Raw genomic sequence first — 25,182 nt, 5'->3', positions numbered from 1 at the left:
TGGTACTTCCCTTCCCCAGGCCACAGACTAGGTCCCTGAGCAGGTGCCCGAGCAGGCCATTGTGGAGCTCCATCCCTGCCCTGCTTGGTCTCTACTCCACTCTCAGTGCTTCTAGGATGGGGCTAGGTATACATTCGCCAGATAAACTCCTTGTGAGGTAGTGAGTTCCCTGTTTTGGAAAGGGTGTGTTCGCAGAGACCCCTTATCAGAACAGTTGTAAAGGTGGGCTTTACCCTGAGAAACACATTGGGTTTTGGCACTCCCTCGCTCCAAAACCTCCCATGGCTCCCTACTGCCTACAGGACACATCTGCTCCTCCTGACAGCCCACAGGCCCTGCACAGTCTGACACTGTCCCCTTCCTTCCAATGTCCCCCTCACCCCAGCCACGCTGGCCTCCTCACTGACCCTCCCCACGGAAGTCTCTTCCCTGCCCCAGCGCATTGGTCCTTGCTATATCCTCTCTTAAGAATATCACTCCTTGCTCAACCCCAGGTGTGGATGGGGCCCCTTTCCTTCCTCAGGCCTCAGCTCAGAGACATCTTCCCTTACTCCTCCCCTCCTTCCAAAGAGGGTCCTGGGATGCTCCACCCCGTCATGGTGTGTGTTTTCTTCATAACCCATACCCCAGGCTGTCACGATATCATCTGCTTACTTGCTTATTGCCTGTCTCTCCCTAAACCTGTGCCAGCAACCACTGGCCACATATGCCTATTACATTTAAGCTAAGATGGGCACGGTGGTGTACTCGTAGTCCCAGCACTTTGGAAGGCCAAGGTAGTCCCAGCACTTTGGGAGGCCAAGGCGGGAGGATCACTTGAGGCCAGAAATTGGAGGATGCAGTGAGTTATGACTGCACCACTGCACTCCCACCTGGGCAACAGAGTGAGACCCTGTCTCTATTATATAAATAAATAAATAAAATGTAAGCTAATTAAAATGCAATCAAATTAAAAACACATTTCCTCAGCTACCCTCATCATATCTCAAGTGCTCAATAGCCACCTCTGGCCAGTGGCTCCCCTGGTAGGCAGGGCTGGTCCAGAACATTCCCACCTTCGCAAAGCTCTGTTGGACAGTGCAGGTCTCTACTAGCAGCAGCTCAGGGTCCGTCTCGTTACCGGAGCACAAGTGCTGTTGGCTCTCAGTAGACGTTTGCTGAGGGAGCCACAGACCTGAGATCAAATCCCAATGTTCCCATCGTTACCAGCTGTGTGACCCTAGGCAAGTCACTTCACCTCTCTGAGCCTCTGTTTCCATCTGGATCAAATGGGGATCATCATCCTGCCTAGCAGGTTGCTGGGAGGATTTGACAGCAGAGCGGCCGGCCTTGGCCAGATTCGTGGGTGTGCAGTGAATCCTGGCTTCCTTCTGCACCAGCCACCCCAAGTCTCCCATGCTGGGAACTCCAGCCACTGTTGAAGCCCCACACATGGCAGGAGCTTTATGAACACTTTGTCGGGCTCCCACCTGTAATCCTAGCACTTTGGGAGGCCAAGGCGGGCAGATTGCCTGAGCTCAGGACTTGGAGACCAGCCTGGGTGAAACCTTATATCTACAAAAATACAAAAAAATTGGCCAGGCACGGTGGCTCACACCTGTAATCCCAGCACTTTGGGAGGCTGAGGCAGGCAGATCATGAGGTCAGGAGTTCGAGACCAGCCTGGCCAACATGGTGAAACCCCATCTCTACTAAAAATGCAAACATTAGCCAGGTGTGGTGGGCGGGTGCCTGTAATCCCAGCTACTCAGGAGGCTGAGGCAGGAGGATCGTTTGAACTCTGGAGGCGGAGGTTGCAGTGAGCCAAGATCACACCACTGTACTCCAGCCTGGGAGACAGCATGAGAAAACAACAACAATAACAACACTTTGTTACACGATTCTTCCGCCAAGCAGGAGTAAGAGACCCTGTTCTCCTGAGGACACACAGCATAAACAGCAGAGCCGTGGTTACACACAGGCAGTAGAAGGCTGGGTACTGCCAGTGGCCCCACAGCACACAAGTGGCTCTGCCTCCAGCCAGGCCCCAGTAGGAGAATAACTAGTAAGTTACTGTGCACCTACTCCTGGCCAGACCCTGGGCTGCAAGCCTGAAATGTTCTCATCCTCCTGCAGACCTCCAAGCCAGTCCTTCTCTCCGCTTGTGTTTATTGAGCATCTACTAGTCTAGGCACCGAGGACACAGGCAGGAAGACACACCAAATTCTCATCCTAGGAGAGCTCACCCCCTAGTGGCGAAGACACACAATAGATAAATAAAAAAATACTTTTTTTTTTTTTTTTTTCCAAGGCTCACTTCATCCTTGAGCTCCTAGGCTCAAGTGATCCTCCTGTCTCAGCCTCCTGCATAGCCACCATGCCTGGCTAACTTTTATTTTTATTTATTTATCTTTTTTTTTTCAGATGAAGTCTTGCTCTATTGTCAGGCTGGAGTGCAGTGGCGCAATCTCAACTCTCTGCAACCTCTGCCTCCCGGGTTCAAGCGATTCTCCTGCCTCAGCCTCCAGAGTAGCTGCGATTACAAGCACCCACCACCACATCTGGCTAATTTTTTGTATTTTTAGTAGAGACAGGGTTTCACCATGTTGGCCAGGCTGGTCTCGAACTCCTGACCTCAGGTGATCCACCCACCTTGGCCTCCCAAAGTGTTGGGATTACAGACTTTTTTTTTTTTTTTTTTTTTGAGACAGAGTTTCACTCTTGTTGCCCAGGCTGGAGTGCAATGGCGGGGCCTCAGCTCACTGCAACCTCCGCCTCCCGGGTGCAAGCAATTCTCCTGCCTCAGCCTCCCGAGTAGCTGGGATTACAGGCATGTGCCACCACGTCCAGCTTATTTTGTATTTTTAGTGGAGATGGGGTTTCACTATGTTGGCCAGGCTGGTCTCGAACTCCTGACATCAGGTGATCCACCCACCTCAGCCTCCCAAAGTGCAGGGATTACAGACGTGAGCCACCGCACCCGGACTTTTTTTTTTTTTTTTTTTTTTTTTTTTTTAATTGTAGAGATGGAGTTTCACTGTGCTGCTCTGGCTGGTCTCAAACTTCTAGGTTCAAGCCACCCTCCTGCCTCGGCCTCCCACAGTGCTGAGATTTCAGGTGAGAGCCACCAGGCCAAGCCAGAAATGCATTTTAAAAAGAGAAACTGTCAGCTGCACGCAGTGGCTCACACCTGTAATCTCAGCACTTTGAGAGGCCGAGGCAGGCGGATTACCTGAGGTCAGGAGTTCAAGGCCAGCCTGGCCAAAATGGTGAAATCCCGTCTCTACTAAAAATACAAAAATTAGCCAGGCGTGGTGGCGCATGCCTGTAATCCCGGATACTCAGGAGGATGAGGCAGAATTGCCTGAGCCCGGGAGACGGAGGTTGCCGTGAGCCAAGATTGCACCACTGCACTCCAGCCTGGGCCACAGAGCAAGACTCTGTCTCATAAAAAAAAAAAGAGAGAGAAACTGTCAGAGCGTGAGAAGTACCATGAGAAAATGAGGCAGTATGTGACAGAGACAGGGGCCACCTTGGACAGGACCACCAGGGAGGCCACGCTTTGGCGCCACGTGAAGTACATTCCAGGCAGAGGGAACAGCAGGTGCAAAGGATGTAGGACAGGAAGAAGCTCATGGAGAGTGGGCAGCCCTGGAAATACAGTTAGAATGCAGGGTGAAGGCTGGGCGCGGTGGCTCATGCCTGTAATCCCAGCACTTTGGGAGGCCAAAGTGGGCGGATCACTTGAGGTCAGGAGTTCAAGAGCAGCCTGGCCAACATGGTGAAACCCCATTATCTACTAAAAATACAAAAATTAGTCGAGTGTGGTAATGTGCACCTATAATCCCAACTACTCGGAGTTGAGGCAGGAGAATCACTTGAACCCGGGAGGTGGAGGTTGCAGTGAGCCGAGATTGCACCACTGTACTCCAGACTGGGCGAAAGAGCAAGACTCTGTCTTAAAAAAAAGAATGCAGGGTGAAAATAAAATCAAATAATATGTTGCCATTAAAACAGCAGTAATTGCTAGGATCTCAGCACATACCAGCTTCTCTCAGATCTCATGCAATTCCTCAGAGGAAGTTGTTATCACTGTCCCACTTTTACAGATGAGGGAAACTGAGGCAGGGAGTAGCAAAGTGACTTGCCTGAGATGACACACCTAGGAAAGTGGGAGTCGGGGTTCAAACCCCCGAGTCTGACTTTTTCCCACAGCGTGAGGGTAAAGGGGAGGGTATCCAACCTGGCATTGGGGGGCAGCAAAGCTTCCCAGGGAGATGATGTTGAGGCAGAGGCCCGGGGGGGCCAAGAGAACTCTGATGAGAGGAGGGCGTTCTGCAGAGAGAGAACCATAGGTGCAGGCAGGGTGTGGTGGTTCACGCCTGTAATCCCAGCACTTTGGGAGGCTGAGGCGGGCGAATCACTGCAGGTCTGGAGTTAGAGACCAGACTGGCCAACATGGTGAAACCCCGTCTCTACTAAAAATACAAAAATTAGCCGGGCTTGGTGGCGGGCATCTGTAATCCTAGCTACTCGGGAGGCCGAGGCAGGAGAATCGCTTGAACCCGAGAGGTGGAGGTTGCAGTGAGCTGAGATCACTCCATTGCACTCCAGCCTGAGTGATAAGAATGAAACTCCGTCTCAAAAAGGAAGGAAGAGAGGGAGGGAGGGAGGGAGGAAGGAAGGAGGGAAGGAGGGAAGGAAGGAAGGAAGGAAGGAAGGAAGGAAGGAAGGAAGGAAGGAAGGAAAGCAGGAAGGAAGGGAGGAAGGAAGAAAGGAAAAAAAAGAGAGAGAGAGAAAAAACTGTAGGTGCAAAGGCCTCAGCCTAAGCAAGGACCTGCAGATTTGGGAAAACCCACATGGGATAAAGCTGACTCCTGGGCCAGCCGGAGGAGCAGGAGGAATCAAAGAGCCGGGGCTCTATCCTGGGGTGCTGGGGATCGACAGAGGGCTGTGTGCGGTGAAAAGCAGGTGAGGCAAAGGGAAGGGGAGAGACTAGAGCCAGGGAGGCCTGGAGGAGGCTGTGGGGATGAGAAGACTGAGAAGAGTCTGGGGCAGGAATGAAGGTGGAGGTGAGGTGTGAGGAGGAAGGAGAGGTAAAGGGGTCCCTGGAGACCTGCTCCCCCAGGAGCAGGCCAGTGAGGGCCATCCAGAGATGGGGACCTGGGGAAGGAGTGGGGTGTGGTCGAGGAGAGAGACTCCGAGGTGAGGAAACTGAGATCAAAAAGTTAGAGTGGGCCGGGTGCAATGGTTCACGCCTGTAATCCCAGCACTTTGGGAGGCTGAGGAGGGTGGATCACTTCAGGTCAGGAGTTCGAGACCAGCCTGGCCAACATGGTGAAACCCCATCTTTACTAAAAATACAAAAATTAGCCGGGCATGGTGGCGCATGCCTGTAATCCTGGCTACTCAGGAGGCTGAGGCAGGACTCCAGCCTGGGCGACAGAGCAAGACTCTATCTCAAAACAAACAAACAAAAACAACAAAAAAGGGTGGAGGCAGCAGTTTGGTTCTGCTGGGAGGTTGGGGCGGGATGAAGAGGAAGGGGCTGCCTTCCCAACTCAGCCGCCTCCTCACTCCACAGGAGCCTGCAGCACCCCAATGTCCTCCAGTGCCTGGGTCTGTGCGTGGAGACGCTGCCGTTTCTGCTGATTATGGAGTTCTGTCAACTGGTGAGGGTCTTGGGGGCTTGGGGAAGGGCAGAGGGGGCAGCTGGACGAGGCCGGGGCCAAGCCTGGTGCCCCTGGGCTTCGTCGTCGTCATCATCATCATCATCATCATCATCATCATCATCATCATCATCGTAGATGATGTGTGGCATGCGCTAACATTTCATGGGTGCTGACTGTCCTGGGGACTGTCCTGGGGGCTGCCCTGAACAAGCAGGCAAGATGGGCTGTGTTATTACCTGCTGCAAGCAGCAGGGGAAACTAAGGCTCAGAGGGGCTACCCAGTGACGGCAGAGGCCATTCCATCCTCCGGGCCGACTGGCTGGAGGCCTGAGCGGCTGGTGGTGCTGACCTTCTCTGCCTCCCTCCCAGGGGGACCTGAAGCGTTACCTCCGAGCCCAGCGGCCCCCCGAGGGCCTGTCCCCTGAGCTACCCCCTCGAGACCTGCGGACGCTGCAGAGGATGGGCCTGGAGATCGCCCGCGGGCTGGCGCACCTGCATTCCCACAACTACGTGCACAGGTGGGCGGGCCGGGGAGCCGCGGGAGGAGCTACTAAGGGGAAGGGGGAAAGAGGTGAGGCCGCAAGGGAGGGGCTAAAGGGGAGGCGGACCCATGACTGGCTGACACAAAATAGGGACGAAGCGAGGAGGGTCTGGAGGAGGAGGGGCCAGGAGGGGAATGGGAGGAACCAAGTGACGGGGAGGCAGGGTCAGGTGATGAGGGGAGGGACCAGGAGAGGAGAAGGGGTCAGGAGAGGTGGAGGAGGAAGCAGAGGAGGGGGAGGGGCCAGGAGAGGGGGAGGAGGAGCCAGGAGAGGGGAGGAGCCAGGAGAGGAGAAGGGGTCAGGAGAGGTGGAGGAGGAAGCAGAGGAGGGGGAGGGGCCAGGAGAGGGGGAGGAGGAGCCAGGAGAGGAGGAGGAGGAGCCAGGGGAGGGGGAGGAGGAGCCAGGAGAGGGGAGGGGCCAGGAGGAGGAGGAGCCAGGGGAGGGGGAGGAGGAGCCAGGAGAGGGGGGGGCCAGGAGGAGGAGGAGCCAGGAGAGGGGGAGGAGGAGCCAGGAGAGGGGAGGGGCCAGGAGGAGGAGGAGCCAGGGGAGGGGGAGGAGGAGCCAGGAGGGGGGGGCCAGGAGGAGGAGGAGCCAGGAGAGGGGGAGGAGGAGCCAAGAGAGGGGAGGGGCCAGGAGGAGGAGGAGCCAGGGGAGGGGGAGGAGGAGCCAGGAGGGGGGGCCAGGAGGAGGAGGAGCCAGGGGAGGAGGAGGAGGAGCCAGGAGAGGGGGAGGAGGAGCCAGGAGAGGGGAGGGGCCAGGAGGAGGAGGAGCCAGGGGAGGGGGAGCCAGGAGGGGGGGGCCAGGAGGAGGAGGAGCCAGGAGAGGGGGAGGAGGAGCCAGGAGAGGGGGAGGAGGAGCCAGGAGGAGGAGGAGCCAGGGGAGGAGGAGGAGGAGCCAGGAGAGGGGGAGGAGGAGCCAGGAGGGGGGGGGCCAGGAGGAGGAGGAGCCAGGGGAGGAGGAGGAGGAGCCAGGAGAGGGGGAGGAGGAGCCAGGAGAGGGGAGGGGCCAGGAGGAGGAGGAGCCAGGGGAGGGGGAGGAGGAGCCAGGAGGGGGGGGCCAGGAGGAGGAGGAGCCAGGAGAGGGGGAGGAGGAGCCAGGGGAGGGGGAGGAGGAGCCAGGAGAGGGGAGGGGCCAGGAGAGGGGGAGGAGGAGCCAGGGGAGGGGGAGGAGGAGCCAGGGGAGGGGGAGGAGGAGCCAGGGGAGGGGGAGGAGGAGCCAGGGGAGGGGGAGGAGGAGCCAGGAGAGGTGGAGGAGGAGCCAGGAGGAGAAGGAGCCAGGGGAGGGGGAGGAGGAGCCAGGAGAGGGGAGGGGCCAGGAGGAGGAGGAGCCAGGAGAGGGGAGGGGCCAGGAGGAGGAGGAGCCAGGATAGGGGAGGGACCCGGAGAGAAGGAGGAGCCAGGGGAGGGAGGAGGAGCCAGGGGAGTGGGGCAGGGGAGGGGGAGGAGTCAGGAGAGGAGGAGGGGCCAGGAGAGGAACGGAAGGAGCCAGGTGAGGGGGAAGTAGGGTCACGTGATGAGGAGAGGAGGCCGGGAGAGGAGGGGGAGGAGTCAACAGAGAAGCAGGGGAAACCAGAAGGGTCAGATGAAGAAGAGGAGGAGCCAGTGCAGAGGAAAAGGAGAGGAGACTTGGAGGAACCAGGGGTGGGGAGAAGACAAGACAGCGGGGGAGAGTGAAAGCAGTCAGAGGGGAGAGACAGATCAGAGGGAAGGGGCGGAGTCAGTGTGGCGGGGCAGGGTCATGGGAGGGGTGGAGTCAGTGTGAAAGGGCGGGGTCAGGGCGTGGCTGGAGGGCTGCCCCTGCGCTCACCTCCCCGCGTTCTTCCTGCAGCGACCTGGCCCTGCGCAACTGCCTGCTGACCTCTGACCTGACCGTGCGCATCGGAGACTACGGGCTGGCCCACAGCAACTACAAGGTAGGGCTTCCTTCCGTCGGGGTGGGGGCTGTGGGGTGCCCTGACCCGCCTGACACCGCCCTGGTTCCCCCAGGAGGACTACTACCTGACCCCAGAGCGCCTGTGGATCCCGCTGCGCTGGGCGGCGCCCGAGCTCCTCGGGGAGCTCCACGGGACCTTCATGGTGGTGGACCAGAGCCGCGAGAGCAACATCTGGTGAGGACCACGGGCCGCGGGGGCCGAGGCAGGCCAGGAAGGTGGAAGGGTTACTAGATGCCACCGGTTCTACAGATGGGGAAAATGAGGCCCGGGTGGGTCAGGGCTGGGCTCTGACCTCTCTCTGCTCTCTGCAGGTCCCTGGGGGTGACCCTGTGGGAGCTGTTTGAGTTTGGGGCCCAGCCCTACCGCCACCTGTCAGATGAGGAGGTCCTCGCCTTCGTGGTCCGCCAGCAGCACGTGAAGCTGGCCCGGCCGAGGCTCAAGCTGCCTTACGCGGACTACTGGTGAGGGCTAGCCCACCCGGGGCTCCTGGCCTGCCGCACCCCACCCAGGATGGTCCCAGCACCCCCCCCTCGTTTCCCACATCACCCACATCCCGTTTGCCCTCCATACCCCTCAAGAGTGAAGAGGGGCTGTCCCCACCCTTTCTGCCAGCATCTGCTACTTGCAGGGGGACACAGGCAGGGGATGGCAGAGCTGTGATTTGAACCCACTTCACCCTAAGAGGTCCCTGCTTCTTACCTGTCTGATTCCAGAGCTCACAGCGCAAACGGGGACACCACTACCCTCACCAGCCGTTCCCATCTGCTGCTGTGTCCCCTCTGCCTCCAGGTCCCTGTCAGCTTCTCTCTATGGGCATCTTCCCCCCACCCCTGCTTCTTTGGGTCGCAATACCCAGCTCCCCAGCCCAGTTACCTCCTCTGAATCTCTACCCTCTGCTGTCCCCTCTTCTCCCTGGATCTCTGCCCCACTTCTTGGGTCTCTGTCCCCCTCTCTCTGGGTCTCTGTCCCTCTCCTTTTTTTTTTTTTTTTGGACAGAGTTTTGCTTTTGTTGCCCAGGCTGGAGTGCGATGGCACGATCTTGGCTCACTGCAACTTCCGCCTCCCGGGTTCAAGCGGTTCTCCTGCCTCAGCCTCCCAGGTAGCTGGGATTACGGGCAGGTGCCACCACGCCAGGCTAATTTTTTGTATTTTTAGTAGAAACGGGGTTTCACCATGTTAGCCAGGCTGGTCTTGAACTCCTGACCCCAGGTGATCCACCGGCCTCAGCCTCCCAAAGTGCTGGGATTACAGGCGTGAGCCACCACGCCTGGATCTCTGTCTCTCTGTCTCTGGGTCTCTGTCCCTCTGTCTCTGGGTCTCTGTCCCTCTGTCTCTGGGTCTCTGTCCCCCTCTCTCTGGGTCTCTGTCCCCCTCTCTCTGGTTGTCTGTCCCCTCCCTGGGTCTCTTTCCCCTCCCTGGGTCTCTGCCCTGCTCACTCTGCCCCACCTCTCCCCAGGTATGACATTCTTCAGTCCTGCTGGCGGCCACCTGCCCAGCGCCCTTCAGCCTCTGATCTCCAATTGCAGCTCACCTACTTGCTCTCCGAGCGGCCTCCGCGGCCCCCACCGCCGCCACCCCCACCCCGAGACGGTCCCTTCCCCTGGCCCTGGCCCCCTGCACACAGTGCGCCCCGCCCGGGGACCCTCTCCTCACCGTTCCCACTACTGGATGGCTTCCCTGGAGCCGACCCCGACGATGTGCTCACGGTCACCGAGAGCAGCCGCGGCCTCAACCTCGAGTGCCTGTGGGAGAAGGCCCGGCGTGGGGCCGGCCGGGGTGGGGGGGCACCTGCCTGGCAGCCGGCGTCGGCCCCCCCGGCCCCCCACGCCAACCCCTCCAACCCTTTCTACGAGGCGCTGTCCACGCCCAGCGTGCTGCCTGTCATCAGCGCCCGCAGCCCCTCCGTGAGCAGCGAGTACTACATCCGCTTGGAGGAGCACGGCTCCCCTCCTGAGCCCCTCTTCCCCAACGACTGGGACCCCCTGGACCCAGGAGTGCCTGCCCCTCAGGCCCCCCAGGCCCCTTCCGAGGTCCCCCAGCTGGTGTCCGAGACCTGGGCCTCCCCCCTCTTCCCTGCGCCCCGGCCCTTCCCAGCCCAGTCCTCAGCATCAGGCAGCTTCCTGCTGAGCGGCTGGGACCCCGAGGGCCGGGGCGCCGGGGAGACCCTGGCGGGAGACCCTGCCGAGGTCCTGGGGGAGCGGGGGACCGCCCCGTGGGTGGAAGAAGAAGAGGAGGAGGAGGAGGGCAGCTCCCCAGGGGAAGACAGCAGCAGCCTTGGAGGAGGCCCCAGCCGCCGGGGTCCCCTACCCTGTCCCCTGTGCAGCCGCGAGGGGGCCTGCTCCTGCCTGCCACTGGAGCGGGGGGACGCCGTAGCAGGCTGGGGAGGGCACCCTGCTCTTGGCTGCCCCCACCCCCCCGAGGACGACTCCTCGCTGCGGGCAGAGCGGGGTTCCCTGGCCGACTTGCCCATGGCCCCCCCCGCCTCGGCCCCCCCCGAGTTTCTGGACCCCCTCATGGGGGCGGCGGCGCCCCAGTACCCCGGGCGGGGGCCACCTCCCGCTCCCCCCCCCCCGCCGCCACCTCCTCGGGCCCCCGCGGACCCGGCCGCGTCCCCCGACCCCCCTTCGGCCGTGGCCAGTCCCGGTTCAGGCCTCTCGTCGCCGGGCCCCAAGCCGGGGGACAGCGGCTACGAGACCGAGACCCCTTTTTCCCCAGAGGGAGCCTTCCCAGGTGGGGGGGCGGCCGAGGAGGAAGGGGTCCCTCGGCCGCGGGCTCCCCCCGAGCCACCCGACCCAGGAGCGCCCCGGCCACCTCCAGACCCGGGTCCGCTCCCACTCCCGGGGCCCCGGGAGAAGCCGACCTTCGTGGTTCAAGTGAGCACGGAGCAGCTGCTGATGTCCCTGCGGGAGGATGTGACAAGGAACCTCCTGGGGGAGAAGGGGGCGACAGCCCGGGAGACAGGACCCAGGAAGGCGGGGAGAGGCCCCGGGAACAGAGAGAAAGTCCCGGGCCTGAACAGGGACCCGACAGCCCTGGGCAACGGGAAACAAGCCCCAAGCCTGAGCCTCCCAGTGAACGGGGTGACAGTGCTGGAGAACGGGGACCAGAGAGCCCCGGGCATCGAGGAGAAGGCGGCGGAGAATGGGGCCCTGGGGTCCCCCGAGAGAGAAGAGAAAGTGCTGGAGAATGGGGAGCTGACACCCCCAAGGAGGGAGGAGAAAGCGCTGGAGAATGGGGAGCTGAGGTCCCCAGAGGCCGGGGAGAAGGTGCTGGTGAATGGGGGCCTGACACCCCCAAAGAGCGAGGACAAGGTGTCAGAGAATGGGGGCCTGAGATTCCCCAGGAACACGGAGAGGCCACCAGAGACTGGGCCTTGGAGAGCCCCAGGGCCCTGGGAGAAGACGCCCGAGAGTTGGGGTCCAGCCCCCACGATCGGGGAGCCAGCCCCAGAGACCTCTCTGGAGAGAGCCCCTGCACCCAGCGCAGTGGCCTCCTCCCGGAACGGCGGGGAGACAGCCCCTGGCCCCCTTGGCCCAGCCCCCAAGAACGGGACGCTGGAACCCGGGACCGAGAGGAGAGCCCCCGAGACTGGGGGGGCGCCGAGAGCCCCAGGGGCTGGGAGGCTGGACCTCGGGAGTGGGGGCCGAGCCCCAGTGGGCACGGGGACGGCCCCCGGCGGCGGCCCCGGAAGCGGCGTGGACGCAAAGGCCGGATGGGTAGACAACACGAGGCCGCAGCCACCGCCGCCACCGCTGCCACCGCCACCGGAGGCACAGCCGAGGAGGCTGGAGCCAGCGCCCCCGAGAGCCAGGCCGGAGGTGGCCCCCGAGGGAGAGCCCGGGGCCCCAGACAGCAGGGCCGGCGGAGACACGGCACCCAGCGGAGACGGGGACCCCCCCAAGCCCGAGAGGAAGGGCCCCGAGATGCCACGACTATTCTTGGACTTGGGACCCCCTCAGGGGAACAGCGAGCAGATCAAAGGTGAGGAGGCTGCGGGGCACAGTCAGGGCTGAGGTCCGGCTGTTTCCGAGGCGTGCGGAGGGTGAGTGTGGGTAAAGATGTCGGGTCGGGCTGGCAGTGATAAATGCAGGTCCTGAAGCCTGCACCACCTGGGCTCACATCCTGGTTCGGCCCCCTCTCTAGCTCTTTGGCCTTGGGCAAATGTCCTTGCTGCATGGTGCCTCAGTTTACCCATCTGCCAAAAACGGATGGCAGGGATAGAACCTACGTCATAGGGTTGCTGTGAAGGTTAAATGAATTAGAACGTCCAAGGCACTTAATCAGAGCAAGGGGTTCAGTAAGCACCTGCTTTTATTATTGCAACTCACTTAAACCAAGGGTCTCAAAACTCATGCCCACAGGGGCCAGATGACATAGGGAAACGGATGAAGCATGCTGGGGAGGCAGAGTGGGGCTTCAGAAAAAAATGCCCTGTGTAGAAGGGGCAGCCACTTCTCAGGAATGTGCACCTGGTGTTGGCGAATCTGCTACTTTTCCCTTTTAAACTAGAGCTCTGGTTTTTATTTTGTTTTGTTTTTATGGTTGCAGCCAATTCAAAGGAAGCCTGTCTGTGGATGGCTCAAGGCCCCCAGGCTGCCAGCGTGTGCTGATTTAAACTTAATAAGCTGGCTGGGCTCAGTGGCTCATGCCTGTAATCCCAGCACTTTGGGAGGCTGAGGCAGGAGGATCACTTGAGGTCAGGAGTTTGAGACCAGCCTGGCCAACATGGTGAAACCCCATCTCTACTAAAAATACAAAAGTTAGCCAGGCGTGGGCCGGGTACGGTGGGTGGCTCATGCCTGTAATCCCAGCACTTTGGGAGGCCGAGGTGGGCGGATCACCTGAGGTCAGGAGTTCAAGACCAGCCTGGACAACATGGCAAAACCCCATCTCTATTAAAAATACAAAAATTAGCCAGGCTTTGTGGTAGGCGCCTATAATCCCAGCTACTCGGGAGGCTGAGGCAGGAGAATCGCTTGAAGCCAGGAGGCGGAGTTTGCACTGAGCCAAGATTGTGCCACTGTACTCCAGCCTGGGTGATAAAGCGAGACTGTCTCAAAAAAAAAAAAAAAAAGAAAGAAAAAGCCAGCGTAGTGGCATGCACCTGTAGTCCCAGCTACTTGGGAGGCTGAGGCACAAGAATCGCTTGATCCTGGGAGTCAGAGATTGCAGTGAGCCGAGATCACGTCACTGCACTCCAGCCTGGGTGACAGAGCAAGACTCTGTCTCCAAAAAAAAAAAAAAAACAAAAACAAACAAACAAAAAACAACTTTCCAGTAAGCTAAGGCATCTATCCAGTGTGCCAGGCCTCCTGCGTGCAAGGCCCTGAGCTGCCTAAGGCTAGGACCCAGGGAGCTTCAGATCTTGCCCTGACAACTCCACCACCATAGGACTAGTGAGCTGGAAGGCACAGATATGCCTTTCTGAAAATTAAGTTTTGGTAGGAATGCAGGAAGTGTTTTGCCACAGAGGAAACTCTTTAAGATAAATGAAGGGTAAAAATAAATAGCCCTTGTTTAGATGTGGACATAGGAAATACAGTTCCAGCAGAATCTCTGGGAGGCGCAATTTCTTTAAATACGGGTATGAAAGTTATAAGTGGCTGGGTCCTGTTTTACACTGGCAACCTCACAGCCACACTTGAGGAAACAGTTATCATCTCCATAGAGGAGCCTGTGGCTCAATGGGCAAGGGTCAGGAAGTGGGCTGGACAGAGGACGTTTCTTCCTCATAGCCTGTGGTGTTCGAACACTGTCACTTCCTTGAGATTGTTGTAGGGAGTTTGTGACCAGCTGTATCAGGAAACAGCCCAGGCTGCATGAAAATGTTGGGAGATGAGCAGCTAAGATGCATCAGAGGATCTGGGTTGGATTAGGATTAGGGGGTGAAAAGAGGCAGAGAATGGCCTGCTTTTTTCCAAGTGAACTACTCATCCTTCAAGACCCCAAATTTCCCCTTTCCAGGAAGCCTTCCTAATTTTTAAAGGTTGTCAACCTGACCTTTATCTGGGTACTCATAACTCCAGAAAAACCCCCTCTAGGCTGGGTGCGGTGGCTCACACCTGTAATCCCAGCACTTTGGGAGGCCGAGGTGGGAGGATTGCCTGAGGTCAGGAGTTCGAGACCAGCCTGGCCAACATGGTGAAACCCTGTCTCTACTAAAAATACAAAAATTAGCTGAGCGTGGGGGCAGGCACCTGTAATCCCAGCTACTCGGGAGGCTGAGGCAGGAGAATCGCTTGAACTCAGGAGGCAGAGGTTGCAGTGAGCCGAGATCGCACCACTGCACTCCAGCCTGGGCGAGAGACTTCATTTCAAAAAAAAAAAACAAAACACTCCCTCTATGCAGCATCGCCCATAACCCCATCACCCTGAGACGTCTGGTCAACAAAAGTGTGACATTTGAGCAGATGTGAAGGAAAGGAGGGAGTGAGGCAGGTGGGCGTCGGCGGGAGAGTGTTCTAGATAGAGGGCACTGAGATGGGCACTGGCCCACCATGTTTAGAGAATAGCAAAAGGTAGTAAAACTTGACTAGAGAGAACGAGGACCAGAGAGGGACCGTCTGCATTCATCTTTCTCCCTGCCCCATCTCCACCCTCCTCTTGCCCCTGCCATCAGCCCAGAAAGGGCAGTTCACTTATGCAGTAAGGGAGGGATAAGTGACCCTTGTTCATTTGCCAGTGAGGAAACAGAGGCTCAGAGAGGTGGATCTGGCCGGGTGTGGTGGCTCATGCCTGTAATCCCAGCACTTTGGGAGGCCGAGGAGAGCAGATCATAAGGTCAGGAGTTCAAGACCAGCCTGGCCAGCATGGTGAAACCCCGTCTCTACTAAAAATACAAAAAATTAGCCGGGCATGGTGGCGCGTGCGCCTGTATTCCCAGCTATTCGGTCGGAGGAATGGTGGGGTGGCCCATGTGGCTAGATGGAGGTCAGGCCAGAGGATGTGGGGACAGAGGCCAGAGAAATCAGGTAGGCCAGGGCATGAGGGCCTGGTGGGCTGTGGGAAGTTGGGGCTTAAAGCCGTTGGCACTGGGGAGCTCTGGGGAGGTTGAGCACTGGAGAGGACCTTTCCCACCCTGCCTGGAGAAAGGCCCCGGTGCAGCCCTTCCGTTCACAAAGTGGGTGCTGAGGCCCAGATTGTGCGGGGGGCTTACCTGAGGCCACACAGCTAGGTGGGAGGGCCTGCCTCAGTTTCACCGGGACTGGGGCTCACCAGGTCTCTCCCCTCGCAGCCAGGCTCTCCCGGCTCTCGCTGGCGCTGCCGCCGCTCACGCTCACGCCATTCCCGGGGCCGGGCCCGCGGCGGCCCCCGTGGGAGGGCGCGGACGCCGGGGCGGCTGGCGGGGAGGCCGGCGGGGCGGGGGCGCCGGGGCCGGCGGAGGAGGACGGGGAGGACGAGGACGAGGACGAGGAGGAGGACGAGGAGGCGGCGGCGCCGGGCGCGGCGGCGGGGCCGCGGGGCCCCGGGAGGGCGCGAGCAGCCCCGGTGCCCGTCGTGGTGAGCAGCGCCGACGCGGACGCGGCCCGCCCGCTGCGGGGGCTGCTCAAGTCTCCGCGCGGGGCCGACGAACCAGAGGACAGCGAGCTGGAGAGGAAGCGCAAGATGGTCTCCTTCCACGGGGACGTGACCGTCTACCTCTTCGACCAGGTGCGAAACCCGAGACGGCGCGGTTGCGGGGTCGCGGCCTGTAGGGAGCCGGAGCCTAGAGCTGGGCGGGGCCTGGAGAGAGGCTAAGCTGGAGCAGGGCGGGGCCTGGAGGGAGGCCGAGCTTAGAGTTGGGCGGGGCCTTGAGGGAGGCAGAGCTGGAGTGGGGCGGGGCCGAGCTAGGGTGGGGCGGGGCCTGAAGGGAGGCCGAGCTAGGGTGGGGCGGGGCCTGGAGGGAGGCCGAGCTGGAGTGGGGCGGGGCCTGAGGCGGGGCCTGGAGGGAGGGCAAGCTGAAGTGGGGCGGGACCTAAGGGGAGCCCCAATCTAGAGTGGGGCGGGGCCGAGCTAGAGTGGGGCGGGGCCCAGGGAGAGAGCGAGCTAGGGTGGGGCGGAGCCCAGGGCGGGGCCTGGAGGGAGGTCGAGCCTAGAGGAGCAGGGCCTGGGGCGGGGCCTAGACGAAGGCTGAGCTTAGAGTGGGGCGGGGTCTAGAGCAGGGTTTGGAGGCAGGCTGAGCCTAGAGCGGGGGCGGGGCCTGGAAGGAGCCCGCGCCTAGGATCGGGACAGAGTCTGGATCCGGGCCTGAGGGAGGCCAAGCCTATGGCGTGGCAAGAGGAGGCCTGGAGAAAGTCCAAGGCTGGAATGGGGGCGGAGCCTAGGGCGGGGCGGATCGAGCAGGGCGCGGGCAGGGCCTGAGGGGTGAAGGCGGGGTCTGGGGAGAAACTGTTCAGGGAAATGGGGCGGGACTAGGAAGATGGGAGGAGGCTTTGAGTGTGAGGGCGGGGCCTGGCAATGGGGCAGGGCCAGGAGGACGGGCCGAGCCTAGAGCTGGGGTGGGACCTAGGGTGAGGGCAGGGCTTGTGATGGGGGCGGGGTCTAGAGGGCGAGGAGAGGCCTGGAGAGAGAGGGTGGGTCTGGAAGGACAGAGGGGGTACTGGGTAGTCAAGTATGGGATCCTGGAGAGGCTAGGGAGGAAGTGTTGAGAAGAGGCCTGGATGGTGAAGGGGCCTAGTGAGAGTTTGGGCATGGTTTGTTGACTAGAGTTCTAGTGTCTGTAGGGCTGGTTCGGGATGGACCAGATCTTACCCACTAGGGAAGGGCCATGGCTAGACTGCAGGTGGGCTTCAGAGATGGAGCAGGTAGTCTTAAGGTATTTTGGGGTGGGGTCAGGGATGAGCAAACCTAACGACTGGGACGGGTCTTTAAGAGAGATGGGTTGAGGATTGTGTTAAGAGTTAGGCCTGTCCCGGGTGGCTCACGCCTGTAATCCCAGCACTTTGGGAGGCCGAGGCGGGAGGATCACTTGAGGTCAGGAGTTCAAGACCAGCCTAGCCAAAATGGCGAGACCTCGTTTCTTAAAAAGAAAAAAATTATCTTGGTGTGGTGGTGTGCATCTGTAGTCCCAGCTACTTGGGAGGCTGAGGTGGGAGGATCGCTTGAGCCCGGGAGGTTGAGGCTGCATTGAGCCATGATCACAACACTGCGCTCCAGCCTGGGCGACAGTGAGACTCTGTCTAAAACAAAAAGAAAAACACGGGATGGTGTTGAAGAGAAAAAGGGAGCGCGAGTGGTGCTGAGGAACTGGGACCTTGTCTAGATGAACCTGGGGCGGGCATACTGGGCTGAGATTATGAGAGGAATGGGAACAAGGCCAAGAACTGGGGCCTGTGCCACTGAAATGTTTTCAGAGGGGTGGGACTTGGAGGGCGGGAGCAGGTCTACTTCTGAGGGAGGGCTCAGGGGCAGGGTCACTGCGTCCGGCACGGGATGCGCTCAAGATGGGGCAGGGGTTGGGAGGGCCACTGGAGCAGGTCAAGATCTCAGAGGTGGGTGGGACTGACGGGGACGGGGTGGGGCTTATGGAGATCGCTTTGGGTTAGGGGATCCGGTGGAGGCCGCACGTTAATGAGCCAGGAGAGAATCCCTGCGTTGGGCTACTTAGCTGTGCGCGGGGCTCTGCTGTCAGGTAAGGAGCCTCGGGCCAGGTTGAGGTTAAGGCTGGCCCAAGGCTTCGAAGCCAGATTAGGGGCTCCAGCCACCTCTCCAGAGCGTGCGAGTCAGTGAATACAAATTGGGATTCCTAGAGCCCCAGAAATATTCGCCGGTTTTATTGCTTTTGGGGGATGCGGTAAATGGGACGTGAAGGTTTGTCCCCTCTGGCTTCCCCCTAATCTGCCTTCACAGGAGACGCCAACCAACGAGCTGAGCGTCCAGGCCCCCCCCGAGGGGGACACGGACCCGTCAACGCCTCCAGCGCCCCCGACGCCTCCCCACCCCGCCACCCCCGGAGATGGGTTTCCCAGCAACGACAGCGGCTTTGGTGAGGGCAGGCCCTATGGGGCGGGAGGGGGCGGGAGCCATGGGGTGGACGGGGCGGGGTCTATGGGGTGGGAGGGGCTTGGTCGGGAGGGGCGGGACCAGAGGGCGGGAGTGCCGCAGGTGCCTGCGGCCCTGACCGCGGTCTTTCCTTCTGCCGCAGGAGGCAGTTTCGAGTGGGCGGAGGATTTCCCCCTCCTCCCCCCTCCAGGCCCCCCGCTGTGCTTCTCCCGCTTCTCCGTCTCGCCTGCGCTGGAGACCCCGGGGCCACCCGCCCGGGCCCCCGACGCCCGGCCCGCAGGTACCATATCCTCGGCCCTGCCCCCTCCTCTGCCCATCTCTGTCCCCCTATGTTCCACTGCCAACTTCTTGTGACCATCTTTCGATGTCCCTGCCTCTCTCTTCCCAGTCTCTTCTCTCTCCCCTCTCAGTCAACAGACACCCCACCCAGCTCTGGAACCAGCTCAGACCAGGCGATGTCCATCAGACGGTCGTAGGCAGGCAGGCCAGCCGTCCCCAACCCCTGAGCCTCAGTTTCGCCTTCTGTGGGGATTACCCCCACCCCTGACTCTTGCCCATCTTTTGTCCCATCTCTGGGCTCAGACTCCGGCCTGGCACTTGCCGGATCCTGATCCCACCTCCGTTTGGGGAACACGGTGCTAAGAGGCAGACAAGGAGAGAGAAACCCAGAGTGCTCAAAGCCAGTTGGTGTGAACCAGAGCAGGGAGGACACAGCTGGGGGTTAGAGAGCAGTCACAGCGGCACCGCTGCTCTCGCGTGGACCCTGCAGTGCCTCACCACTGTTTAACCCATTTAATGTTCATTGCGATCCCATGGGGTGGATTCTAGTCTCGTCCTCAATTTTTTTTTTTTTTTTTTTTTTTTTTGAGATGGAGCCTCGCTCTGTCGCCCAGGCTGGAGGGAGTGGTGGAATCTAAGCTCAATGCAACCTCTGCCTCCTGGGTTCAAACGATTCTCATGTCTCAGCCTCCCAAGTAGCTGTCACAGGCGTGCACCACCACGCCCAGCTACTTCTTTTGTATTTTTACTACAGACAGGGTTTCACCATGTTGGCCAGGCTGTTCTCCAACTTCTGACCTGAAATGATCCACCCACCTTAGCCTCCCAAAGTGCTGGGATTACAGGCGTAAGCCACCGGGCCTGGCCAGTCTGGTCCCAATTTTACAAAACAGAACACTGAGGCACGGAGACAAGTGAGGAGCTGGGATTCAAACCCACAGTTGCGCGGCCTCTGAGTCTGTGCCCTCTCCAGTAGTGAACATTGGTCAGGTTTCTTTCCTGGCGTTTCACATGCGCCATATCGCTAATCCTCGTGGCCACCTTGGGAGAGGGGTCATGTCGCCCCTAGTTTCCAACTCTTAGCGATGCTAAGGCCACTCTCTGGGAGAGGAGGGCACACAGGCAGGTCCCAGCGCAGGACTGGAACGGGACTGGGCTCTCTGCTGCCCTCTACTGCTGAGCCAGGGAACACACCAGGACCCAAGGCTTGTGCCCAGCTCGGCGGGACAGATGGTGCTCCCGGGTATCAGAGCTAAGGTAGAAGGCGCCACTGGAGAGTTTCACTCCTACTTCCCCAATCTTGCCTGACTCCAGATATTGTCCCTGCCATTTCTTAGCTGTGTGACCTGGGGAAAGTCGCTTTCCCTCTCTGTGCTTCAGTTCCCTCATCTGTAAAGTGGGAATGATAACAGGATCTAACTCATGAGATTGCTGAGGGAATTAAATGGCTTAATCCTTCCGTGTATGCAGCACAGAGCCTGTTCGTGCAGCAGCAGTCTCTAACCATTAGCCATTATTATTATTTAGTTAGTTAGTTAGTATTTTTGAGACAGAGTTTTGCTCTTGTTGCCCAAGCTGAAGTGCAATGGGGTGATCTCGGCTCACTGCAACCTCCACCTCCCGGGTTCAAGCGATTCTCCTGCCTCAGTCTCCTGAGTAGCTGGAATTACAGGCACCCACCACCACACCTGGCTAACTTTTGTATTTTTAGTAGAGACGGGGTTTCACCATGTTCGACAGGCTGGTCTTGAACTCCTGACCTCAGGCGATCTGCCCGCCTCGGCCTCCCAGCTGGGATTACAGGCCGTGCCCGGCCCCATTAGCTATTATTATTATTAGCTATTACTGCACTTAATTAAGTCAATGTTTTCTGATCATCTTCTGTGTGCAGGCGCCATGCTGGGCACAGGGGATTCAATGTGGAGCAAGACGGGTGACCACACACTGCTATGACAAATGAATAACTGCAAACTCAGGCTTGCAGAGAAAGCAGATGACAAGAGGAAAGGGCTTTGTTTCCCCCTTAGAAGGCCGGGCGTGGTGGCTTACGCCTGTAAGCCCAGCACTTTGGGAGGCCGAGGCAGGCGGATCACCTGAGCTCAGGAGTTCAAGACCAGCCTGACCAACATGGAGAAACCCTGTCTCTACTAAAAGTACAAAATTAGTTGGGCATGGTGGCGCATGCCTGTAATCCCAGCTACTTGGGAGGGTCAGGCAGGAGAATCGCTTGAACCTGGGAGTTGGTGGTTGCAGTGAGCCGAGATCAAGCCATTGTACTCCAGCCTGGACAACAAGAACGAAACTCCATCTCAAAAAAAAAAAAAAAAAAGTTTCATTTAACTGGAAACTGGAAGGGTTGGTTATCATTAACTAGGTGAAGGGGAAGGGGACAGCGTGCTGGCAGAGGGGACAGCTTGCACACAGGGCCTGAGGCAGGAGAGAGCTTGGCCCGCTCAAGGAACAGAAGGACACTGATGTGGCTGAGGGTTACTTAGAGCGCATGGACGGCTGAGGAGGGCAGGGGGTGCACTGAGGAGCTGGGACTTTGTCCTGGGGGTGCTAGGGAGCCATGGAGGACTATAAGCAGGGGAGGGAAGTCAATGTTGGGTGTAGGAAGACTGCTCTGGGGTCTCTTGGGGGCAGAAGGGCAAGAGTGGGAGCTGGGAGGCTGGAGAAAGGCTGAGGAGAGGACCGTGAGCCAGGGCCATGGGAATGGAGAGGCTGGACAGGGCAGAAAGTCAAAGGCAGGCGGGACAGAGCTGGGAGCTGACTCTTCCTTCACTTGCCTGCATCCTCAGGCTTCACTCTGAATGTCACTTCCTCCCTTAGGCCATCATCGCAGGGGCTCTGTGAGGACAGGGTGGGGGTGCATTCCAGGGTATAGGGACACTGCCAAGTGGTGAGTCAGGGCTGAGCTGGCAGGACTAGCAAGCGAGAATGCCTTCCCCTTTAATCACCAGGAGACGGAGGGTGCAATTGTGCCAAACCCCAAATCCCTTCGCTCAGTTGACAGATATTCCTGCGGCAGTGTGGGCTGTGGGCTGCTGAGCCTGTCTGGCTCCCAAGACCATGGTGTGGGGGCCTGAGGCGGGTCCTCTCCTCTGCCCTGCTCAGTGTGGCTCTGTCCACTTAGCAAACATTTACTGGGTACTAAGAGATGCCACATACCCCAAAGTCTCCATGAAGCATGAAGGTCATGCTTCCCATTGAAGGAGCGAAACTGAAGCTCAGGGACTGGGAGTGAGGGCAGTGACTTGACCCAGGCCCCCCAGGTAAGAAGTACAGGGTGGAGCACGAGGGAGCCTGATATGAGGCCCCCGTCGAGAACCTGCACCTCCTGGACCTTAGCTTTCTGGTCTGTACAATGGATGGGGCTTTCATTCTGCTCGCCCAGGGAAGTCAGAGCTAGAGTCATAGGAAAGTTTAGTGGGAGTTCCTGGGGAGAGCTCTTTCCACAGGGAAAAGGTGTGCTTTGTGCCAGATGGGATGCTGGGGACACAGCAGTGACCACAGCCCCTGTCTTCACTGAGCTTACATTCTATAGGAACAAGCAGACAGGAAGCTTTTCCACAAGGACAGGGTAGGCCAGGCACGGTGGCTCACACCCGTAATTCCAGCACTTTGTGAGACCGAGGCAGGCAGATCATTTGAGGTCAGGAGTTTGAGACCAGCCTGGCCAACATGGTGAAACCCTGTCTGTACGAAAAATACAAAAATTAGCCAGGTGGGCTGGGCGCGTGGCTCACGTTTGTAATCCCAGCACTTCGGGAGGCCGAGGCAGGTGGATCACAAGGTCAGAAGTTCGAGACCAGCTTGGCCAATATGGTGAAACCCCATCTCTCCTAAAAATACAAAAATTAGCTGGATGTGGTGGCACACCTCTGTAATCTCAGCTACTTGGGAGGCTGAGGCAGGAGAATTGCTTGAACCTGGGAGGCGGAGGTTGCAGTGAGCCAAGATCGTGCCACTGCACTCCAGCCTGGGCGACACAGTAAGACTCTGTCTTAAAAAAAAAAAAAAAAAAAAAAAAATTAGCCAGGTGTGGTGGCAGTCACCTGCCATCCCAGCTACTCAGGAAGCTGAGGCAAGAGAATTGCTTGAATCCGGGAGGCAGAGGTTTCAGCGAGTCAAGATCGCGCCACTGCATGCCAGCCTGGGCAACAGAGCGAGACTCCATCTCAAAACAAACAAGCAAAAACCAAAAAAAACAAACAAGGACAGGGTCAGCCGGGCTCAGTGGCTCATGCCTGTAATCCTAGCACTTTGGGAGGCTGAGATGGGTGGATCACGAGGTCGGGAGATTGAGACCATCCTGGCTAACACGGTAAAACCCCGTCTCTACTAAAACTACAAAAAATTAGCCGGGCGTGGTGGTGGGCCGCCTGTAGTCCCAGCTACTTGGGAAGCTGAGGCAGGAGAATGGCGTGAAGCCGGGAGGCGGAGTTTGCAGTGAGCCAAGATTGCGCCACTGCACTGCAGCCTGGGCAACAGAGCGAGACTCCGTCTCAAAATAAAACAAAGCAGCAACAACAACAACAAAACCAAGGACAGGGTCATCCCAAAGTGACAAACGCAAAGCAGTCAGAGGGAAATGAGTGAGAAAGATGAGCGTGCAGGGGTGACTGCTTGATTCAGTATGGTTGGGGAAGGACTCCGTGGAGGGGACGTTGCAGGTGGGGCCTGAGTCACGTAGGAAGGATGTTCCAGGCAGCAGGAACAGCATGTGCAAAGACCCTGGGGTCGGACTGTGCTGGGAGCACTGGAGGAACAGCAGGAGGCCCAGTGGCTGGAGCAGAGGGGAGAAGAGGGGTAGGTGAGGACAGAGAGGGAACAGAGCAGATCTTTTGGGCCACGGTGGGCGAGGGCTTTGCTTTTCTGCTGAGTGACTTAGAAGCCATGAGGCTGTTCCCCTAGTAATTTCATTTCTCTCTCTCCTCTGTCCATCCTCAGGCCCCGTGGAGAATTGATTCCCCGAAGACCCGACCCCCCTGCACCCTCAGAAGAGGGGTTGAGAATGGAATCCTCTGTGGATGATGGCGCCACTGCCACCACCGCAGACGCCGCCTCCGGGGAGGCCCCCGAGGCTGGGCCCTCCCCCTCCCACTCCCCCACCATGTGCCAAATGGGAGGCCCCGGGCCCCCGCCCCCCAGCCCCCCAGATGGCTCCCCTGACCCCCCTGACCCCCTCGGAGCCAAATGAGGCAGGAATCCCCCCCGCCCCTCCATAGAGAGCCGCCTTTCTCGGAACTGAACTGAACTCTTTTGGGCCTGGAGCCCCTCGACACAGCGGAGGTCCCTCCTCACCCACTCCTGGCCCCAGACAGGGGCCGCAGGCTTCGGGGACCCGGAACCCCCATTTCGCGTCTCCCCTTTCCCTCCCCAGCCCGGCCCCTGGAGGGGCCTCTGGTTCAAACCTTCGCGTGGCATTTTCACATTATTTAAAAAAGACAAAAACAACTTTTTGGAGGAACACGGGGCCTGTGCGTGTTTCGCGAGGTGAGGAGGGGAGGATGTAGGGAGAGAGTGCGACCCTGAGAAGTCCCTTCCTCACAGCCGGGCCCACATGGCAGATGGGACATCGATGCTCAGAGAGGCGGAAACTCCCGCACAGTGGCGGAGGCCCGGCTTCTCTGCTTCTCCGCTTCTCCGGATCCCTGCTCTGCGCCTGGTGTTCGCATCACCCGACCTCGGCCGCTGCAGCAGCAGCACTGCTGGCTCAAGAGGCCATAAGGATGAAGCAAGAGAATCGCTTGAACCCAGGAGATGGAGGTTGCAGTGAGCCGAGATCGTGCCACTGCATTCCAGCCTGGGCGACAAAGTGAGACTCAATCTCAAAAAAAAAAAAAAACAAAAAACCATAAGGAGCCCACTGGGGTTGGGTGGGGAAGGTGCGGGCTGTGGTCAGAGCCACGTTTCTGCAAGGTGGCCTGCGGTGGTGGCCAGACACTATCCCAGGGCCAGGGGCTAGTGGGGCAGGGGCTCAGAAACGACTGCTCATGCCCACACTGGATCACGATCGCATCCCGCCCACCTCAGGTTGGCACTGCCTGTTCCCTGAAGTTCAGGGTCTACCTCCCCACCCAGCGTGGTGCTGCCTCAGTTTACCTTTCCATGCGACTGCCCACCTCGCTGACATTCTCATCCCTTGCCTTTACCCTAACCGCACCTCTCTGTGTGGCTCTCTCTCATTTCCATCCTTCTGGCTCCCTGTCTCACCCTGCCCCAGTTTTGGTCTCCATCTGATCTGGAGTTTTCCTGTCTCCCCATCTGAGTCTCTTGCTCTCAGCCTCCTCCTCCCTGTCTAATTCTATTTCGATGTTTTTGTCTCGAGTTCCTCCCTGCCTCCACATTTTTCTCCTTGTCTGTGTCTCCCTGTCACCTCCTCCTGTCTCGATTATGTCCTTCTGCCTTGTGCTTTTGTCTCTATTTCCTTTTTTTATGAGACGGAGTCTCAGTCTGTCGCCCAGGCTGGAGTGCAGTGGGGCGATCTTAGCTCACTGCAATCCTCCTGGGTTCAAGTGATTCTCCTGCCTCAGCCTCCCAAGTAGCTGGGATTACAGGCACCTGCCACCAGGCCTGGGTAATTTTTGTATTTTTAGTAGAGATGGGGTTACACCATGTCGGCCAGGCTGATCTCGAACTCATGACCCCAAATGATCTGCCTGCCTTGGCCTCCCAAAGTGTTGGGATTACAGGCGTGAGCCACCGCGCCAGGCTGTCTCTATTTCTTGTTCTCGGTTTCTCCCGGATTCTGTGTCTGACTCTGTCTTTTTCCCTCTGACCGGGTTTGTCTTTG

The 25,182-nt window shown here is 58.9% G+C and overlaps 1 protein-coding gene across 4 annotated transcripts in view; it reads left to right on the top strand.

Annotated features, from left to right (window-relative positions):
* The window catches only part of LMTK3 (lemur tyrosine kinase 3), a 30,185-nt gene extending 5,284 nt beyond the window's left edge, over positions 1–24,901 (top strand). For all 4 annotated transcript variants that reach the window (XM_054466351.2, XM_054466350.2, XM_054466349.2 and 1 more), the window contains 10 exons: positions 5,564–5,651; positions 6,021–6,169; positions 8,021–8,105; positions 8,179–8,300; positions 8,438–8,587; positions 9,583–12,107; positions 15,361–15,776; positions 17,955–18,090; positions 18,250–18,387; positions 23,337–24,901. In XM_054466351.2, coding sequence (XP_054322326.1) covers positions 5,564–5,651; positions 6,021–6,169; positions 8,021–8,105; positions 8,179–8,300; positions 8,438–8,587; positions 9,583–12,107; positions 15,361–15,776; positions 17,955–18,090; positions 18,250–18,387; positions 23,337–23,353 — 3,826 coding nt within the window. In that variant the 3' untranslated portion in view covers positions 23,354–24,901. The remainder of the gene's footprint in view (positions 1–5,563; positions 5,652–6,020; positions 6,170–8,020; positions 8,106–8,178; positions 8,301–8,437; positions 8,588–9,582; positions 12,108–15,360; positions 15,777–17,954; positions 18,091–18,249; positions 18,388–23,336) is intronic.
* Positions 24,902–25,182: the final 281 nt, after the last annotated feature.

This window comes from Pongo pygmaeus, chromosome 20 (genome assembly GCF_028885625.2).
Source record: "Pongo pygmaeus isolate AG05252 chromosome 20, NHGRI_mPonPyg2-v2.0_pri, whole genome shotgun sequence".
Classification (NCBI taxonomy): domain Eukaryota; kingdom Metazoa; phylum Chordata; class Mammalia; order Primates; family Hominidae; genus Pongo; species Pongo pygmaeus.
The sequence above is the reverse complement of the archived record's forward strand: the minus strand, read 5'-3'. Positions and strand labels throughout refer to the sequence as shown.